The 17,161-nt window shown below is 43.0% G+C and overlaps 1 protein-coding gene across 4 annotated transcripts in view; it reads right to left on the reverse strand.

Moving 5' to 3' along the window:
- Positions 1–17,161, reverse strand: part of CNNM2 (cyclin and CBS domain divalent metal cation transport mediator 2) — a 172,646-nt gene that overhangs the window by 24,252 nt on the left and 131,233 nt on the right. For all 4 annotated transcript variants that reach the window (XR_009212715.1, XM_032178703.2, XM_032178724.2 and 1 more), the window contains exons 2-4: positions 8,236–8,379; positions 3,622–3,759; positions 1,131–1,300 (exon numbers count right to left, since the gene is read on the reverse strand). Coding sequence is in view for 3 of the 4 variants with exons in the window: in XM_032178703.2 (XP_032034594.1) it covers positions 1,131–1,300; positions 3,622–3,759; positions 8,236–8,379 (452 nt within the window). In the remaining variant the exon portion in view is untranslated. The remainder of the gene's footprint in view (positions 1–1,130; positions 1,301–3,621; positions 3,760–8,235; positions 8,380–17,161) is intronic.

The following is a 17,161-nucleotide window of genomic DNA, read 5'->3' on the forward strand; positions in this document are numbered from 1 at the left end:
TCACTCCTGCTTCCAAACACCACAATGCTGCCCAAACATGGGGTCACACATGAACACAACACTTTCCCGAGCTTGAATTTACACATTTGATCACATTAGCATTTTATCGACTAATATCCACCCTGGCCTCCATGCCAAGGATAGAGCTCTATTAAGTGAAACTGTCATAAAACAAGGCCTCCTGTCAACCCAAGCACCAAAGCCACTCAAAGGAAGTTCAGAATGAATTGACCTTCCCACCTCATCTACTGAATTATGTTACAGTGAGAAGGAATTAGCTACCCTGCTGTAAGAGGCTGTAATTATCCTATCAGTTCCTCTATAAAACAGTTTGGTTGGTAACCAGGAATAAAAACAACAACAAATGGATTATTTTGATGGTGTTAATGGAAGAGATGCTAAGATATCTCTAAGAAGCTGTATAAACTTAAGTCCTAACGAAGGATGGAAAAAAGGATGGAAAAAGGACCAATAACCCATGACACTTAAATTTCAAACACCCCCTGAGATTCGGACATGTACTGGTAAACTCTCCCACACTCTTCAAAAAATACTAACAATTGAATTCACTATTTTCATCTGACTCAGTAATCACTAAGTGCATCCCCCCAATTTTTTTTTTTTTTTTTTGAGACAGGGTTTTGCTGTCATCCAGGCTGGAGCGCAGTGGTGCAAACATGGCAACCTCCTGGGCTCAAGCAATCCCTGCCCCGCCCCCTGTCTTAGCCTCCCAAGTAGCTGGGACCACAGGTGCATGCCACCACATCCAGCTCATTTTTAAATTTTTTGTAGAGATGGAGGTCTCGCCATGTTGCCCAGGCTGGTCTTGAACTTCTGGCCCCAAGCAATCCTCCCACCTTGGCCTCTCAAAGTAGAGGAATTACAGGTATGTGCCATTGCACCCAGCCTACTAAGTACCTTTTAGTATTGAAAATTAAAGTAACTATTGGCATTGCTTTATATTAGAATTACTTTACAGATATGAAAACAGGAAGATAAAATTCTCCCATGTCTAAGGCTACCCCCTATAGAAAGGGTTCAGTATGTACACGGTGACACCCATTCACTTACACCAAACTGAAAGACGGATACTCAGTGAGAGCAAACCACTATTGAATAATTCTTCTGACCTGCAGAATGAGAACGAAGTAGTCTACTGGCTTGTTGCGCTGGTAGAGGTAGTATTCGGGGGCTTTCTTGTTCTTCTCATCATACTTCAGTTCCTGGATGACATTGGGGTGCTTTAGCAGCCTTAGAAGGATCTTCTCTGACATCTGGGATGGGCTAAATGCTTCTACTTCTATAGATATAAACACAACTTGATATTACATTTCAAACGGAGAGAGAAAAATTATACTATTAATAGTAATTGAGGTGTTTAGATAAGAATACTTGGAGTCAAAGTGATAGCATTTGAATGGACGAGGCTTCCGTTTGGTGATCCACTGGGGACAGATTACCTGGGAGAAATTAGAAAGTGCTGAATTCTCACATTTGTTCCTTTTACTTCTTTCCTTTTCAACCCATCATTGACTTCAGTCCTCATAAAAGTACACTAATTTGACTGACAGAAACGAAAATCAACCGCAAGCGGGCTCCTTGAGTGCGCGGGATGCCCCTCAACAAGCCATAACAGTCTGACTGTCGACCAACAGCCAAAGGAAGAAGCCAAGGTCAGGAGCATCGGGTGCGGTTAGTGCCAGCGCACACACACAGGTGCCCCACATCTCCCTCTCCCACTCAACTACCCCAAGGAATGTGGGGAACAAAGAGGGTTGAGACTGGAAATAAGAGCAGGGCATGTGCACACATCAACATGCTAATTTTTTTAAAAAAGTAATGTTCAAAAGTATTCATAAAGACAGCAATTTTATTTTAAATAACAAAAACAAAAATTACTGACTGAAGGGTGCTATCCTACAACTGGACTCTATGATATCTCAGAAGCAGAGTAGGAGATTTAGTTTTAGTTTTCTTTTAACTTTTTTTTTTTTTTTTTTTGAGAAGGAGTCTCACTGTCACCCAGGCTGGAGTGCAGTGACGCAATCTCGGCTCACTGCAACCGCCACCTCCCGGGTTCAAGTGATTCTTCTGCCTCAGCCTCCCAAGTAACTGGGACTACAGGCACCCACCACCATGCCTGGCTAATTTTTGTATTTTTAGTGGAGATAAGAGTTTCATCATGTTGGCCAGACTGGTCTCAAGCAATCAGCCTGCCTTGGCCTCCCCAAGAGCTGAGATTACAGGCAATGAGCCACCATGCCCGGCCTAGATGTTTAGTTTTAATTTGTGGTTCTTAAATGATGAGGAACAATATTATCAAAATTAGAAAAAGAGTAATAAGTGAAAGACATTGTCTGTTCTTTTATTTTCTAATTATGTATTTATGAAAGCTGTAAGTTCTGTATTAACTTGACTTTTTTGTAATAAGATAGTAATTATAGGAATTTTAGAAAATACAGAAAAAGAAAGAAGAAAGTAAAAATTATCTATAAGCCAACCACTCAGATTACCATTCTGAGCAATCGAGTGAGCATTTCTTTCCAGTGCCATGCCCAGGCATGTGTGCTCGTGTATACATGTGTGTACACACAAAAACACAACCCTAATCTTAATGTACACATAGCTTTAGATTCTGTTTCTCCCCACTTTGTATTAAGTTATAAATATTTTCTGATGTGATAAATATTGTGAGCATTTCCATGTGTCTGAGAACACGACCTTAAAGAGTTAAACAGCATTCCATCACGTGGTTGCGGCTAGCCTTCTTTTAAACATGGTTTAAGTTTACTGCATGCAGATGAAAGGCACTGGCTGCCTATCAGGGACACCGATGTCTTCTAAAGCCACTGGATGCTTTAGACTTTCTCACACTTCCCCTGGCCACCAGAGCTCAACCCTGGAGAGCATCTGGGGATGGGAGAAGGGTTGGTCAGTATCTTAAGTCCGTTCAAACTTGACCTCTCTGGAGCAGTCAGTGCCGGCTGGGTTGGTGGTTTAAACAACATGAACACTTGCCTCCTGAAATGGACTCGAGTTAATCTGATCTGAGGAGGCCATCAAGAAATCCATATCAAAGTTCTTAGAATTTGATTTCATTAAACTCATAAAAGATAAAGATTTAATTGTGAAAACCTAGTTTTCTTTGCAAATCACAGCCCCTGTGTTACCACTGATGTCCAACTGTGCTTCCAGGACAAGCTGAAGAGAGATTGGACTCAATTGTCCATCAAACAAGCTGGTGCCAGGCTGGCACCATCAGCCTGCTCCGCCAGCTGGCTCTCCCACGGACCTAGCTGGAAGGAGATGGCCTGGCCTACTGTACACATGCAGTGTGGCACTAACATTCATCCTTACCTTTCAGACCAATTTTAAGTTACTGGTCCACCCCTGGTAAATGTCTCAGAGGGTTCATGCCGACACTGAACATAGGAGAGGAGAGAATTTAAAAAGAAAAAAACAAAACAAAACAAAAAAACAAAAAAAAAAACAAAACACAAAAGTGGCATTACTTATCACCCCATTTCCCAGTGTCCATCCCCAGCCCACCCCAGTCAGTGGTGGGTGAGAAACACGCTCCAGGGTTGGTAGAGATCTCGAACTGTGATAAGCTGCACTTGCCTGTTGCTAGGAAACGGTGCATGGCCAGGAGGAGCTGTGGTGATATTTTAACCTTCATCTCGCTGTCTGTCTGCTTAAAGGCAGAAAAATCTTGCTTTCGTTCCCGGTGAGCCACTTTCTTTTTCGTTCTGTTGTCAGCTAAGGGAGGAATGAAAAGAGAGAAAAAAAGAAAAAAGAAATGCATCCCATGAGACGAGGGCTCTTTTTGAATGAAAAAGACAAAATATATTGGAAGGGCTGGACTGTATTTCCAGATGCAGGTGCTCTATGCACAGATGCCACAGGGAAGGAGGGAGGGAGAGCCAGATCCTCATCAAATCAGCACGGCGGCCTGGGCACCAAGCAGTCCACAGCGAGTGACTGCAGGCAGACTGATTAGTGAATGTACTTCAGGAAGGTCTGTAGGGGGCCCTTGTGAGCACAACATCAGGCAAATGCTGACAGAGCCTCTCACAGGACCCACAGAAGCACACAGCAACAGGGCGCGCAGCCTGGAGTGCACAGTCCACTGCTGCTCAATGTCACCATCCTCCAGCAAAGGACCACTACTGTGTACACACAAGGGAGGAGTGTCCCTGCCTGTAAGAGGCCCCTTGCCTCTGCTGAAAGACAACACACAAACAAAACCCCCTTAAGAAACAAACAAGAATGCTTTCGCAGAGCAGTGTTTTAATAATATGTTTGCTTCACTGCTACTCCAGACCATAAGATCCTCAAGGTCATGCAGATACGAATGGGATCTGGACAGAGGTCTGCGAACTTCCTCTGAAAAGGGCCAGAGAGTTAGTATTTTAGGCTCTGTGGGTCTACATAGTCTCCACACTGCTGTTTAGAAAAATGAAGGAGCATGGCTGTTTTCCAATCAAACTTTCTTTATGAACACTGCAATTTGAATTGCATATAATTTTTGCATGTCACAAAGTAATTGTTCTTCTTTTGGTTTCTTTTCTTTTCTTGAGATAGGCTCTTGCTCTATTGCCCAGGCTGGAGTGCAGCAGCACAATCGCAGCTCACTGCAGCCTCAACTCCAAGGCTCAAGTGATCCTCTCACCTCTGCCTCCCAAGTAGCTGGGACTGCAGGTGTGAGCCACCAGGCCTAGCTAATTTAAAAGTTTTTTTGCAGAGACAGAGTCTCACTATGTTACCCAGGCTGGTATTGAACTCCTGGGCTCAAGCAATCCTCCTGCCTCAGCCTCCCAAACCAAAGTGCTGGGATTACAGACATGAGCCACCATACTTAGCCATCTTGCAACAATTTTAAGATGTGAAAAGACACTCTTAGCTTGCAGGTCACCAGAAGCAGAGTGCAGGCACTCATGGGCTTTGGTTTGCCAGCTCCTGACCTGGAAGGTACCTCCTGCAAAACCATCTTTCAAGTATTTTTCTGGACAAAGTAATGATCAAGAAAAAATGAGCTTAAAGACAAGATCCCAATCGCTTGCTCCTTCCCAAGAACTGAGTCACTGCATTATTGTCTCTTGCATAAAGCAAAACAGATTGATTACTAGGCTTTTCCTGAGAAGGCGACTGCAACTCTCAATTCTTTTGAGAACCAAACAGTAGAAATCAATACAGAATTTAAAAATAATTTTCTAAAGGCAACAGCTGTCACTCCCAATCTCTATCCAGATCAAGAATATACCTGAAATTGGCCAGGCACGGTGACTCATGCCTATAATCCCAGCACTTTGGAAGGCCAAGGCAGGTGGATCACTTGAGGTCAGGAGTTCGAGACCAGCCTGACCAACATGGTGAAACCTTGTCTCTACTAAAAATACAAAAATTAACCAGGTGTGATGGTGGGTGCCCTGTAATCCCAGCTACTCGGGAGGCTGAGGCAGGAGACTCACTTGAACCTGGGAGGCGGAGGTTGCAGTGAGGTGAGATCGTGCCACTGTACTCCAGCCTGGGCAATAGAGCAAGATTTAGTCTTAAAAAAAAAAAAAAAACAAAAAAAAAAAAAAAACCTGAAACCACAAGTCCAGCATCTTCAGCCAGTAACATTAGGCAACACTTCTGTAGGAGATCAGTCCAATCAAGGCTTAAGAGAAGTTAAACTAACATTTGTATAAAACTGAAGTGCAAACATAGCATCTCCTAAACGGTAAATCGCCTTCCTAATGGTAAGTACTATCCCTGGGGAAACAGAAATACAGAGACACACTGGGTTTTTTGTTTTTTGTTTTTTTGTTTGTTTTGAGATGGATTCTCGCTCTGTCGCCAGGCTGGAGTGCAGTGGCACGATCTCTGCTCACTGCAACCTCTGCCTCCCGGGTTCAAGTGATTCTCCTGCCTCAGCCTCCCAAGCAGCTGGGACTGCAGGCGCACGCCACCACGCCCAGCTAATTTTTGTATTTTTTTTTTTTAGTAGAGACAGGGTTTTACCATGTTGACCAGGATGGTCTCCATCTCTTGACCTCGTGATCTGCCTGCCTCGCCCTCCCAAAGTGCTGGGATTACAGGCATGAGCCACCACGCCTGGCCACACTTGGTTTTTAAACAGTCATTTGTGAGAAAGGATGAAAAGAATGTAAACATACAAATAATATTCTCTGAGACCTCTGACGACCCTCCAAGTGAGGAAAGGATGTGGGAAAGGGTGTTTTTTAAGAATGCTATTCAGATGTGAGGATAAAACAGGATACCTTTTCAGAAAACAGTCATTAGTTAAGTATAAAATTTTTTCTTTTGTAGGTACAGGGAAGACTTTCTCAGTTTTATTTATTTATTTATTTTGAGAGAGTCTCACTCTGTTGCCCAGGCTGGAGTGCAGTGGTGTAATCTTGGCTCACTGCAACCTCCACCTCCTGGGTTCAAGCGATTCTCCTGCCTCAGCTTCCTGAGTAGCTGGGATCACAGCTGCATGCCACCATGACCAGCTAATTTTTGTATTTTTGTAGAGATGGTGTTTCGCCATGTTGGTCAGGCTGGTCTCTAACTCCCGAACTCAAGTGATCCACCCGCCTCGGCCTCCCAAAGTGCTGGGATTACAGCGGTGAGCCACCATGCCCAGTGACTTTCTCAATTATTATCATCATATTTTGGAGAGAGAGACTTGCTCTGTCACCAGGCTGGAGTGCAGTGACGCAATCTCAGCTCACTGCAACCTCCGCCTCCCGGGTTCAAGTGATTCTCCTGCCTCAGCCTCCCAAGTAGCTGAGACTACAGGCATGTGCCACCACGCCCAGCTAATTTTTGTATTTTTAGTAGAGACGGGGTTTCACCATGTTGGCCAGGATGGTTTTGATTTCTTGACTTTGTAATCTGCCCACCTCAGCCTCCCAAACTTTCTCAATTTTAAAATGTGGGATGTTTCCTTCTAGCAGGACTGAATAAAAAGCACCCTGCTTTGAGCAAAGCAGACTTTATCCTGAATGACCAGCTTGTTGGGAAGCTCAGACAGTCCATTTCCCCTCCGCCAAGCCATGCTTTAAAACCAGGCAGCATACACAGAGCCCAGATGCTCTTTCTCTATCCCACCCCTGGGACCCTCAAACATCTCAGGTCTAGGCCATCTCTGGCTTTATGGAACCCTTGAGCATCGCTAAGGGTGCGGCCAAAGAAGATTTAAGTTCCACAGTCCAGCAATCATGTTTTACACTTTAATGAGACAGGACTCAGTTCAACACTCAGTTCAGGATCAAGTCTACACCTGGGCAAATAAGGTATCCATACTTACCTCACCCTGCCCTGATCCAAGCCACTCCCCACTTTCACCTTCCCCAAAAGAGAAAGCAGAGAAGCCGAGAACAGGAAAAACACATTCTTACTGTGTATCCTACCCTATCCTGCTTCCCACACCCCCGACCCGCTGCCCCAGCAAGCTACACTTGCAAATCTCACCTCCACCCCTGACCCAAGGGTTCTGGAACAAGAAAGTATAAACAGTTGTCATCTATCAGTTTAACAAATCCCATTCACTTTTTTTTTTTTTTTTGAGACGGACTCTCACTCTGTTAACCAGGCTGGAGTACAGTGGCACAATCTTGGCTCACTGCAACCTCTGTCTCTTGGGTTCAAGCGATTCTCCTGCCTTAGCCTCCAGAGTAGCTGGACTTACAGGCATGCACCACTACCACTACGCCCAGCTAATTTTGTATCTTTAGTAAAGACAAGGTTTCACCATGTTAGCCAGGCTGGTCTCGAACTCCTGACCTCAAGTGATTCGCCTGCCTCAGCCTCCTAAAGTGCTGGGATTACACATGTGAGCCACCGCGCCCGGCCTCCCATTCACTTTAGAGAGTACTTGAGTTATGAAAAGTACAAACAGAAGTTTATCTGAAAACAACATACCTAGTTGTATAAAATGAAATTTTAGTAGAGATTTTTTTACATATGTAAAATAAAATTTAAAACCAACAGTAGTTTTCTGTTTAGGGCAAGTAATGCCCTCATCAGTGGTTAGAAGCAGCTGGTTGTTCAGAAGAACGCTGTTGCTTGACATTACAGGGTCTGCTCCTTCTGATAAAGGGACTGGAATATACCGACAGGTTGTGCATGGCCTACACACATCATGTGTCATTATAAACAGAGGCAGCAACTGGAGAAACGTCAGAAGGCTCACAAACAGAAAAGCAAAGGTTTCGGGAAATACACTCAAACAATGCTACTTACTGTATAAATCTGTTTCATCTAGAATCTCAGATTTGATGATTTCTTCAATCACATCTTCTAAGGTGACAATTCCCAGAACTTCATAAAACGGATCCCCTTCTCCCTCATTGTTTACCCGCTGCACGATAGCCAGGTGAGATTTACCTTTAGAGAAAAGAAAAAGTTTAGGAAGTGACTTTCTGAATTTCCTGAATGACATGTTATATGTGATATGGTAAAAAACACCAGCAAACAGATGCCGAATTATCAAAATCTCTGTTTTAGCGTTTTAAAATGGTACTGAGACATCACAAACAAATGGAAGAACTTCATGAGCCATTAAAAGGCAGAAAGTTATGCCAGAAGAGCGTCACCCTCCACATACATTGCACTGCACCATTTTTCTCTGCTTCCTAATGGTAATGTCTCTTGGTGCATAACCTTTCAGCAACTGCCACCTAAAGAGAGTGGTTCTCAAAGTGTGGTCCATGGTGCCCTAGGGATTCCCAAGACCCTTATAGGAGGTCCATGAGGCCCAACTATTTTCATAAGAATACTAAGATGCTATTGGCTGTTTTCACTGTGTTGAAATTTGAACTGATGGTGAAAAGGCACCTTAGCACAGATGAACGTAGTGGGAGCAAGCTGCACTTAGTGATCACTGTTCTGTGTCACAACACACATGCAGTAAAGGGAAGGAAGTAGCTTCTCTTAAGAATGTACTTGGCTGGGAGTGATGGCTCACTCCTGTAATCCAAGAGCTCTGGGAGGCCCAGGCGGGAAGACTGCTTGAGCCCAGGGGTTCACGATCAGCCTAGGCAACACAGTGAGATCCTGTCTCTACAAAAAAAAAAAACAGAAAAAGTAGCTGGACATGTAGGCCTATAGTCCCAGCTTCCTGGGAGGCTGAGGTGGGAGGATCCAGGAGTTTGAGGCTGCAGTGAGCTATGATCGAGCCACTGCACTCCGGCCTAAGCGACAGAGTAAGACACTGTCTTAAAAAAAAAAAAAAGTCCTTGCTGAAGCAGTTAACATTAATTTCATTAAATCCTGACCCGAGTACTTGTCTTTTGGTAATCTGTATGACAACATGGGAATTGCCATAAAACACTTCTGTTGAATTCTGAAATATGGCAGCTGTCCTGAGGAAAGACTCTTGTGATTGACTTGCAAGTTGGACTGGCCACTTTCGTTGTTGAATGTTTTTACTTCAAAGACAACTACTAGACAAACTATGGTTATATAGACTTGGGTATTTGTCAGGCATTTTTCAAAAATGAACCTGTCGCATCAAGGAAAACAATAGGCAGTGCGAATGGCCAATGATAAAATTGGAGCTTTCAACAGAAAGTTAAAATTTCAGCTGGGCACAGTGGCTCACGCCTGTAATCCCAGCGTTTTGGGAGGCTGAGGCGGGTGGATCACCTGAGGTCAGGACTTTGAGACCAGCCTGGCGAACATGGCAAAACCCCATCTCTACTAAAAACACAAAAATTAGCTGGATGTGGTGGTGTGTGTCTGTGATTCCAGCTACTCAGGAGGCTGAGGTGGGAGAATCAGTTGAATCTGGGAGGCGGAAGTTGCAGTGAGCTGAGATTGTGCCACTGCACTCCAGGCCTGGGCAACAGAGTGAGACTCCTACTCAAAAAAAAAGAAAAAATGCTGAGTGCAGTGGCTCACATTTGTAATCCCAGCCCTTTGGGAGGCGGATCACTTGAAGTCAGGAGTTCAAGACCAACCTGGCCAACACGGTGAAACCCTGTCTCTACTAAAAATACAAAATAAATTAGCCAGGTGTGGTGGCACATGCCTGTAATCCCAGCTACTCAGGAGGCTGAGGCAGGAGAATGGCTTGAACCCAGAAGGTAGAGGTTGCAGTGAGCCACGATCGTGCCATTACACTCCAGCCTGGGCAACAAGTGAGACTCTGTCTCAAAAAAAAAAAAAAAAAAGAAAAAAAGAAAATTAAAATTTTGGGAGACTTGTAGCCACGAGCATAATAGCTTCTCAACAATTAAAGACTTTTCTGATGAGATTCCTGGTGATATTAACAAATGATTGTTAAAAATATTGAATATTGCAATCTGTCAACATTTTGAAGATCTGTATAACTCAGTGAACCAATATTTTCCAAGTGACTATGGCAATGTTACAAAATCATGCAAGAGTACACAATCCATTTGGTGTATAAGACAGAACAATGGATTTTTAAAAATTCTTACTTTGGAATAATTTTAGATTTACAGAAAAGTTGCAAAGAGTACAGAGAGTTCCTATAAACCCTTCACCCGGTTTCCCCCATTGTTAACATTTTACACTACCATGATATATTTGTCAAAACTAAGAAATTGACATTGGTACATTACTATTAAGTAAACTCCAGACTTTATTTGGATTTCGCTGATTATTTCTATAACATCCTCTTTGTTTTGTTGCCTGGTTCAGGGCACTACACCACATTTAGTTGTCATGTCTCTTTAGTCTCCTCTGGTCTGTGACGGTTTTTCGGTCTTTGCTTTTTATGACATTGACAATATTGAAGGGTACTGGTCAGGCCTCCTGCAGAATGTCCCCCGATTTGAGCTTGTCTGATGTTTCACCCATGAGTATTCTGGGTTATAGGTTTTCTAGTTACATCACATCAGTGGTTATATGACATCACTGCTGACATTCACCTTTTTCATCACTCGGTTAAGGCTGTGTTTCCCAGGTTTCTCCATTAGAAAGTTACCCATTTTTCCCTTTCTATTATTTGAAAACAAGTCACTAAGTCTAGCCCACCCATACAAGGGTGGGAGTTAAGCTCTACTTCCTGGAATATGGGAGTATCTACATATATTATTTGGAAGGGGGAGTACCTGCATATATTATTCAGTATTCTTCTGTAAAGATTTCGGACCAAACAAAGTTAATATAAGAGTCCAAAGGTCTACTGGTATGGTTTCAGATTCTACATTGCAACTAACCTTTAAGAAATTACTATGTGTGGAGTTTTGACATAATATCAAAGGAGAATACCCATCACTGTCCAAAAAAGCTGATACTCCTCCCTTTTCCAAATACATACCTGTGTGAGGCCAGATTCTCCTGACATAGTTCAACTAACACAGTATACGGCACAGACTGAATGCACAAGACTGAACCCAGCTGCCTTCCCTTTAGCTTGATTAGACATGCAAAAAGTAAAACAATGGCACTCTTCTACCATTTGTTTTAGAAAATATTTTTATTAGTAACACTATATTAGCATGCAATGGATTACTGTCCTTTAAATCAACCAGTGTTTTGAAGGTCTCTGTTTTAATTCAAATACAGTAAATATCAAAAGATAGAACCCACATAAATAAAAGGATCCTCAATCACTTTTAAGAGTTTCAAGGGGTCCTGAGACCAAAAAAAGTTTAACCCATTTATGTCACAGGTTGCAAAGTTTTTGTGAAAAATCAGAGCTTGGTGATGACCTTGAGCAGTAGAATATAAATAACTCCCACAAGCTTAGCGTTCCAATAATGGAACACTAGGCATAAATAGGTTAAAGACTGCTGCTTTTGGGGATGGATTGCTTGAGACCAGGATGGCAAGGGAAGAACATGAGTCGAACAGTTCTGGATTTGAACTCCAGCAGGCCACTCATTAGCCATTACTAGCAGAAGACCATGAGCAAACATAACTTTTCTGAGCTTCAGTCTCCTTATCTTTAAAGCCAGCCTCATAATTGCTACTGCAATAGGGTTGTTGTGAAGATCGGAGATAATGCTGGTACCCAGCAAAGACACTGCCTGGAATCGGCTGGGTGATCACTAAGTGGTAATGCTCGTTATTTTATTAATGTTTTTCCTAAATTCTAAGGCACCATCAACTTATTACCAGTTTAGAGGGAAAAAACCCCACTATATTATTAAATGTACACAGTGATTAGAAGATGCACCTCAGGCAAGGCACAACGGCTCACGCCTGTAATCCCAGCATTTTGGGAGGCCAAGGCAGGAGGATCGCTTGAGGCCAGGAGTTTGGGACCAGCCTGGGCAACATAGTAAGAACTCATCTCTATAAAAAAAAGTAAAAAAGATGCATTTCAATCTCAAAGATCTTTTAAAATAGTAATAGCATCTCTCAAACAACAATATTGGTTTCCCCAATCCAAAGCATGTGAAGTATCTAAAACATATCCATAAATGAAGCCAAAGTAGGCATTATCTGGAAACTTCACAATCAGCTAATTTTTGTATAATTTTTGTTTAATGACAGTGTTTTCTTGGTGGTGGTGGGCGGGGACGGGCAGGGTGCAAGAGCTTTAAAGTTTAGTTAACACTTTAAGTTGGGTAAGTTCACTCAGATACAACCAGCCACATTAAAAATATTCTAAGGGCTGCATCTGATCAAGTTCCCAGCACTTACGCAGACACTGGCTCTGGTCCTGCGGATCTGTTGGCCCTTTCTTAACTTGGCAGTCTAAGTCAGCTTCTGCTCTGCCTCAGACCCCCTTCTAGGCAGCCATGTCTACAAGCCTAGAAGTTTAGATTGTTAGACAATTAGGCGTCCTACAATTTTCATCCCTAGCATGCTCACACTCAAAGAATGAAAATATTTTGAGCAGAGGAGACGAGGAGGGAAACTTATCAGCAATGGATATAAACACTGCATCAGGTCAAGTCAATTCTCATCTCATCCACTTGGTCCGGTAGGTTTCTCACATCTGCTTTCCCAAGGACCCAACATAAGCAGTTAAAAATTCTTGGTGAATGCTGTCTGTCGAAAGTTAAATTCTTTTGCTATTCCCAGCTTGTGATCATTTAAAAGGAATTTTCCAAAGCAAGGTCTAATATTAGACTCAAAATGAAGTTTCCATTCCACTGAGGCGCTATTCTCACCAAAGTAACTACCGTATAATCAGATTGTCTTGGAGCAACTCGTTTAAATGCAGATGGACATACTTGAAATACCAGCTCAATAGCACCGACAGATTTGGCTGGAAAGGGCCTTACTCTAGGAGAAATTATTTCTGTGAATTAGGCTTCTTAGACTGAAAATTAAGTTTTCCTTCAAGTTCACTTGTTTCAAGGCTAAAACTTCTGCATCTGTCCCAGGGCCACATTCTTTTAACTTTTGAATTCCTGGTGAAAAGTCCCGTTTTCTGAAACTTCTTCCCTGTGCACAGTACAAAGGAAAAACAATGACACCTCTCTCTTTCACTCAGGCTTTTGGAGAACAGTGACTCCATGCACCTTCTCACTTAACCATTCACTGCAGGGACTTTAGTCCTTGTCAAGGGATCAATCAAAAGGAAAATGTAAACAACTTTTTTTTCTTTTTTGAGACAGGGTCTCACTCCCTGGCTGGAGTGCAGTGGCATGATCGTAGCTCACTGCAGCCTTGAACTCCTGGGCTCAAGTGATCCTCCCACCTCAGTCTCCTGAGTAGCTAGGACTATAGGTGTGCACCACCATGCCCAACTAATTTTTAAATTTTTTGTTGAGACAGGGTCTCGCTATATTGCTCAGGCTGGTCTGGAACTCCTGGCCTCAAGTGATCCACATGGGCCTCCCAAATAAACAACTTTTCAATACATAAATTTTCAAAACCGAGCTCAAATAGGACCTTTCTTAACCTGAGCATTGGAAAAATTAAGTCAGGACTGAAAGCAGAAAAGCGACTCTGGGAAAACGAATAGAAGAATAAACCCAAAACTTAAAAAGATGATAAACTGATGGATTCTTTACTTCCAACAAGAAGAATGAAAATATAGCAGTCGGCAAAATATTTAATCACAGATATTAAACACTAAAACTTTTAAATATGCATAGACTAAATAAACTTTATAAACTGCATATAGATCAAATAAAGCATAAATTGTTGTCACGATCAGGGCTTGCGAGAGGGCCCTTTCTTGCGAGCTGTAAGAGATCTTGCTGTACACCAGGCAGTTTGAACTGTTCTGGTATTTAAATACCTAGCCCTTGTCCTCCTTTTCTGGTCCTAAGGGAATCTAAACAGGCCTGTTTTAAGAGTACAGGGCTTTACAAATACATCTCTCCTCAAATTCAGAATCCTAAGCAAGCTATTATGAACAGCCTAGATTGCCCATCTTTCTATAACCACTAGTGCTCAGGGCAGGGCAGTAGCACAGCTGAAATTACAAAAACCATGTCTGCACTGGGAGATGGACTAAGCAACTAAAATAATCTATACAAGGTAGAATTGGGATCAAATTTCTACCTCTGCCTGCTTCCACTGCTCCACAAATTAAAGTTCATTATTTGCATATTCTCTCTGAATTGGTAAACCAGCCCAGAATGGTAGTGGATTATCACATTTGCATCTTTTAACCACCTTATCACACTTCTAGGCTCAAATTTTAAATGACAGATACCATTTGTATTTTGATGGTAATAACTGTTTTTATTATGATTAAGCCAACAAGGACACCTGTAATGGCCAGACGAAAATATGGACTTGTTTGCTATCAGACAATGTTGATGTCAATGAAGTGAAATGGGACTAGGCAGACATTAAGGAAGAAAGTCGATGTAATGGATGTAGCGGAAGGGAATTAAGAACAACATGATATAGCTGTGCTAATAAAAAGTGACACAGAGTAGTCGAGAAGACCCAATAATGCAAGCACAAGGCAAACTGAGCCTGTGGGGTCCTAAAATGCCACTCAAACAGCAGGAAGAAAACAGAGACCCCGTCATGAGAAACTCAAGCCAAACATCTTACATTCGCCATGACATCTGCGTTGCACAACTCCAGGGGGCACCGTTAGCACAGAATGCAATGCTTCATGTTTCCCTGAAGTTGTGAGATGCTGCGGCCTCCTTACTAACCAAGGAGACAGCAAATGAAGCATCTGATATGCTTTTGTTTTTAAATTTCTGATCTACTAACATAAAATTATAATAATTCAATAAATAGGAATCAATAAAATTCCAAAGAGGGAGTTCTATAGAACTAGTGATAAAAGAAGCAAAAGCTCTCCAAGTCTAAATTTAGGTCCCATGTCACTAACAATAAATGACATGATCTTTTAATGGCTATACTTAAGATCTCCAGAGGAAGCCAATTTGCATATTGGCAGTCAAGGAAGTCAATACACTTTAAATATAATTACAATTGGATTTAGTCAGATTTACAAGTGAACAAACTGATCGAGTGAGAGAACGTATACGAACATAATATATAAGCCATAAAATCCAGGCTATGAATGAACTATGAACAATGAACTATAGTCGCACAAATTCATTTGTTCCATAAGTGAGAGAACGTATACGAACATAATATATAAGCCATAAAATCCAGGCTATGAATGAACTATGAACAATGAACTATAGTCGCACAAATTCATTTGTTCCATAAGTATCTGCTGACTGCCTACTATGTGCCAGGCCCATACCACAAGGACCAAAATACAAGCGCTGGCTCTCAAGAGGCATTCGAGCAGGGGAGACAGACACTAGGGAAGCAGACTCTGGGAAAACTAATAGAAGAATAAACCTTGAAGTGAAAAGGCATGTCGGGTCGTGTTCGAGTGCTGTGGAGAACACAACAGTAGGGGCGGGATGACATTTAACACAGGATGGCCAGGGAAAGGCCTGGCAGCAGGTGGGAGGAGAATAGCCCTGGGAAAGGGCTGAGGCGGGGAAACCCAATCGGGAAGTTACCAGTAAGCCAAGCCAGGGAGGATGGTGGCTTGGGCCCAGGAGCAATGGTGCAGGTGATGAGAAGTACCTGCATTCTGGATAGACAGTGTTTTAGAAAGAGCCAGCAGGATTTGCTGATAGACTGGATAGGGGGTGGAGGAGAACGAGAGAGTCAGGCTGACTTGCTTTTTGGCCTGAGCAATGAGAGAAACAGAGCTGCCGCTCCCAGTGGAGGACAGTGCATGGCATCAGTCTAGTAAGGCAGAAGTCAGCTCAGTTTTGGACAAGTTTGATATCCTAGTGGAAATGTCAGATACATGAGTCCAGAATTCAAGAGAGAAAGACACACATGTAAGCTACAGATAAAAACTGAGCAAGTACAGATGGTAGCAGAGCCAGAAACCCACTGAGATCACCTAGGCCGTGGATGGTGAAAAGAGCCAGCGCTAAGCGTGGGGGTGCCCAAGTTTCCTGGGTCAGGAGGCTGAGATAGAACCAAAGAGAGACTTGAGAAAGAGTGGCCAGCAGCAAGGGGAGGGGAGAATAAAGGCAATGGGTGTTTTGGAAGCCACATTAAAAAACAAAAAATAAAAACTGTCCCAAAGAGCAGACAGCAGTCAAAAGTATCAAATGCAGCCGAAAGGTCATGAAAGGTGATTTTGGCGACAGAAGATGCTGGAGATAAAGACTGTAGTGGAGGAAGGGCCTGAGGACCACAGTGTAAGTGACATGCTGAAGACCCTAGAGTCTGGCCAGTGTGCTTTCCCCTTGAGCCCTTTCTGCTTCTAACAGGGAGGCCCGAACTGGCCTGCTTCTGCCAAGTAGCCTTGACCATAGAGAAAACTCCTGTCATTAGGACAGTTTGGCTGTCCTCTTCAAAATAACACCTCCCTTTTTGAGTCCCTAGATCTGAACATGACACCATTAGATTTCCAATCACTCAGGCTTTAAAACCCTGAAATCTTTGTCTTTTCTCTTTTTCTTCTTTTTCAGTGAAGAATGAATGAATGAATAGGTACACACACACAGCTGCGTAAGTTTCACAGCTCAGTGAAACCTAACATTTGTGTATACCTGGAAAACTACCACCGGGAAGAGCTGGTGGGAGTCAGGGTGTTGACAACAGCTACAGGGGTGGGTGAGGCAGAAGATGGGGCTGGAGACAGGAGCGGGGAATAGGTAATGCGGTGATAAGAGGAGGGGCTAAGTAGGTTCAGCAGACTTCAGGTTCCAAGGGGAACACCCTCCATGTGGCCCCTTCGGTAGGGCTCCCCTTTCTGCCCCTTCCCTTTGTTGACAGCAGGTCC

This window comes from Hylobates moloch, unplaced genomic scaffold, assembly GCF_009828535.3.
Source record: "Hylobates moloch isolate HMO894 unplaced genomic scaffold, HMol_V3 SCAFFOLD_3, whole genome shotgun sequence".
Classification (NCBI taxonomy): domain Eukaryota; kingdom Metazoa; phylum Chordata; class Mammalia; order Primates; family Hylobatidae; genus Hylobates; species Hylobates moloch.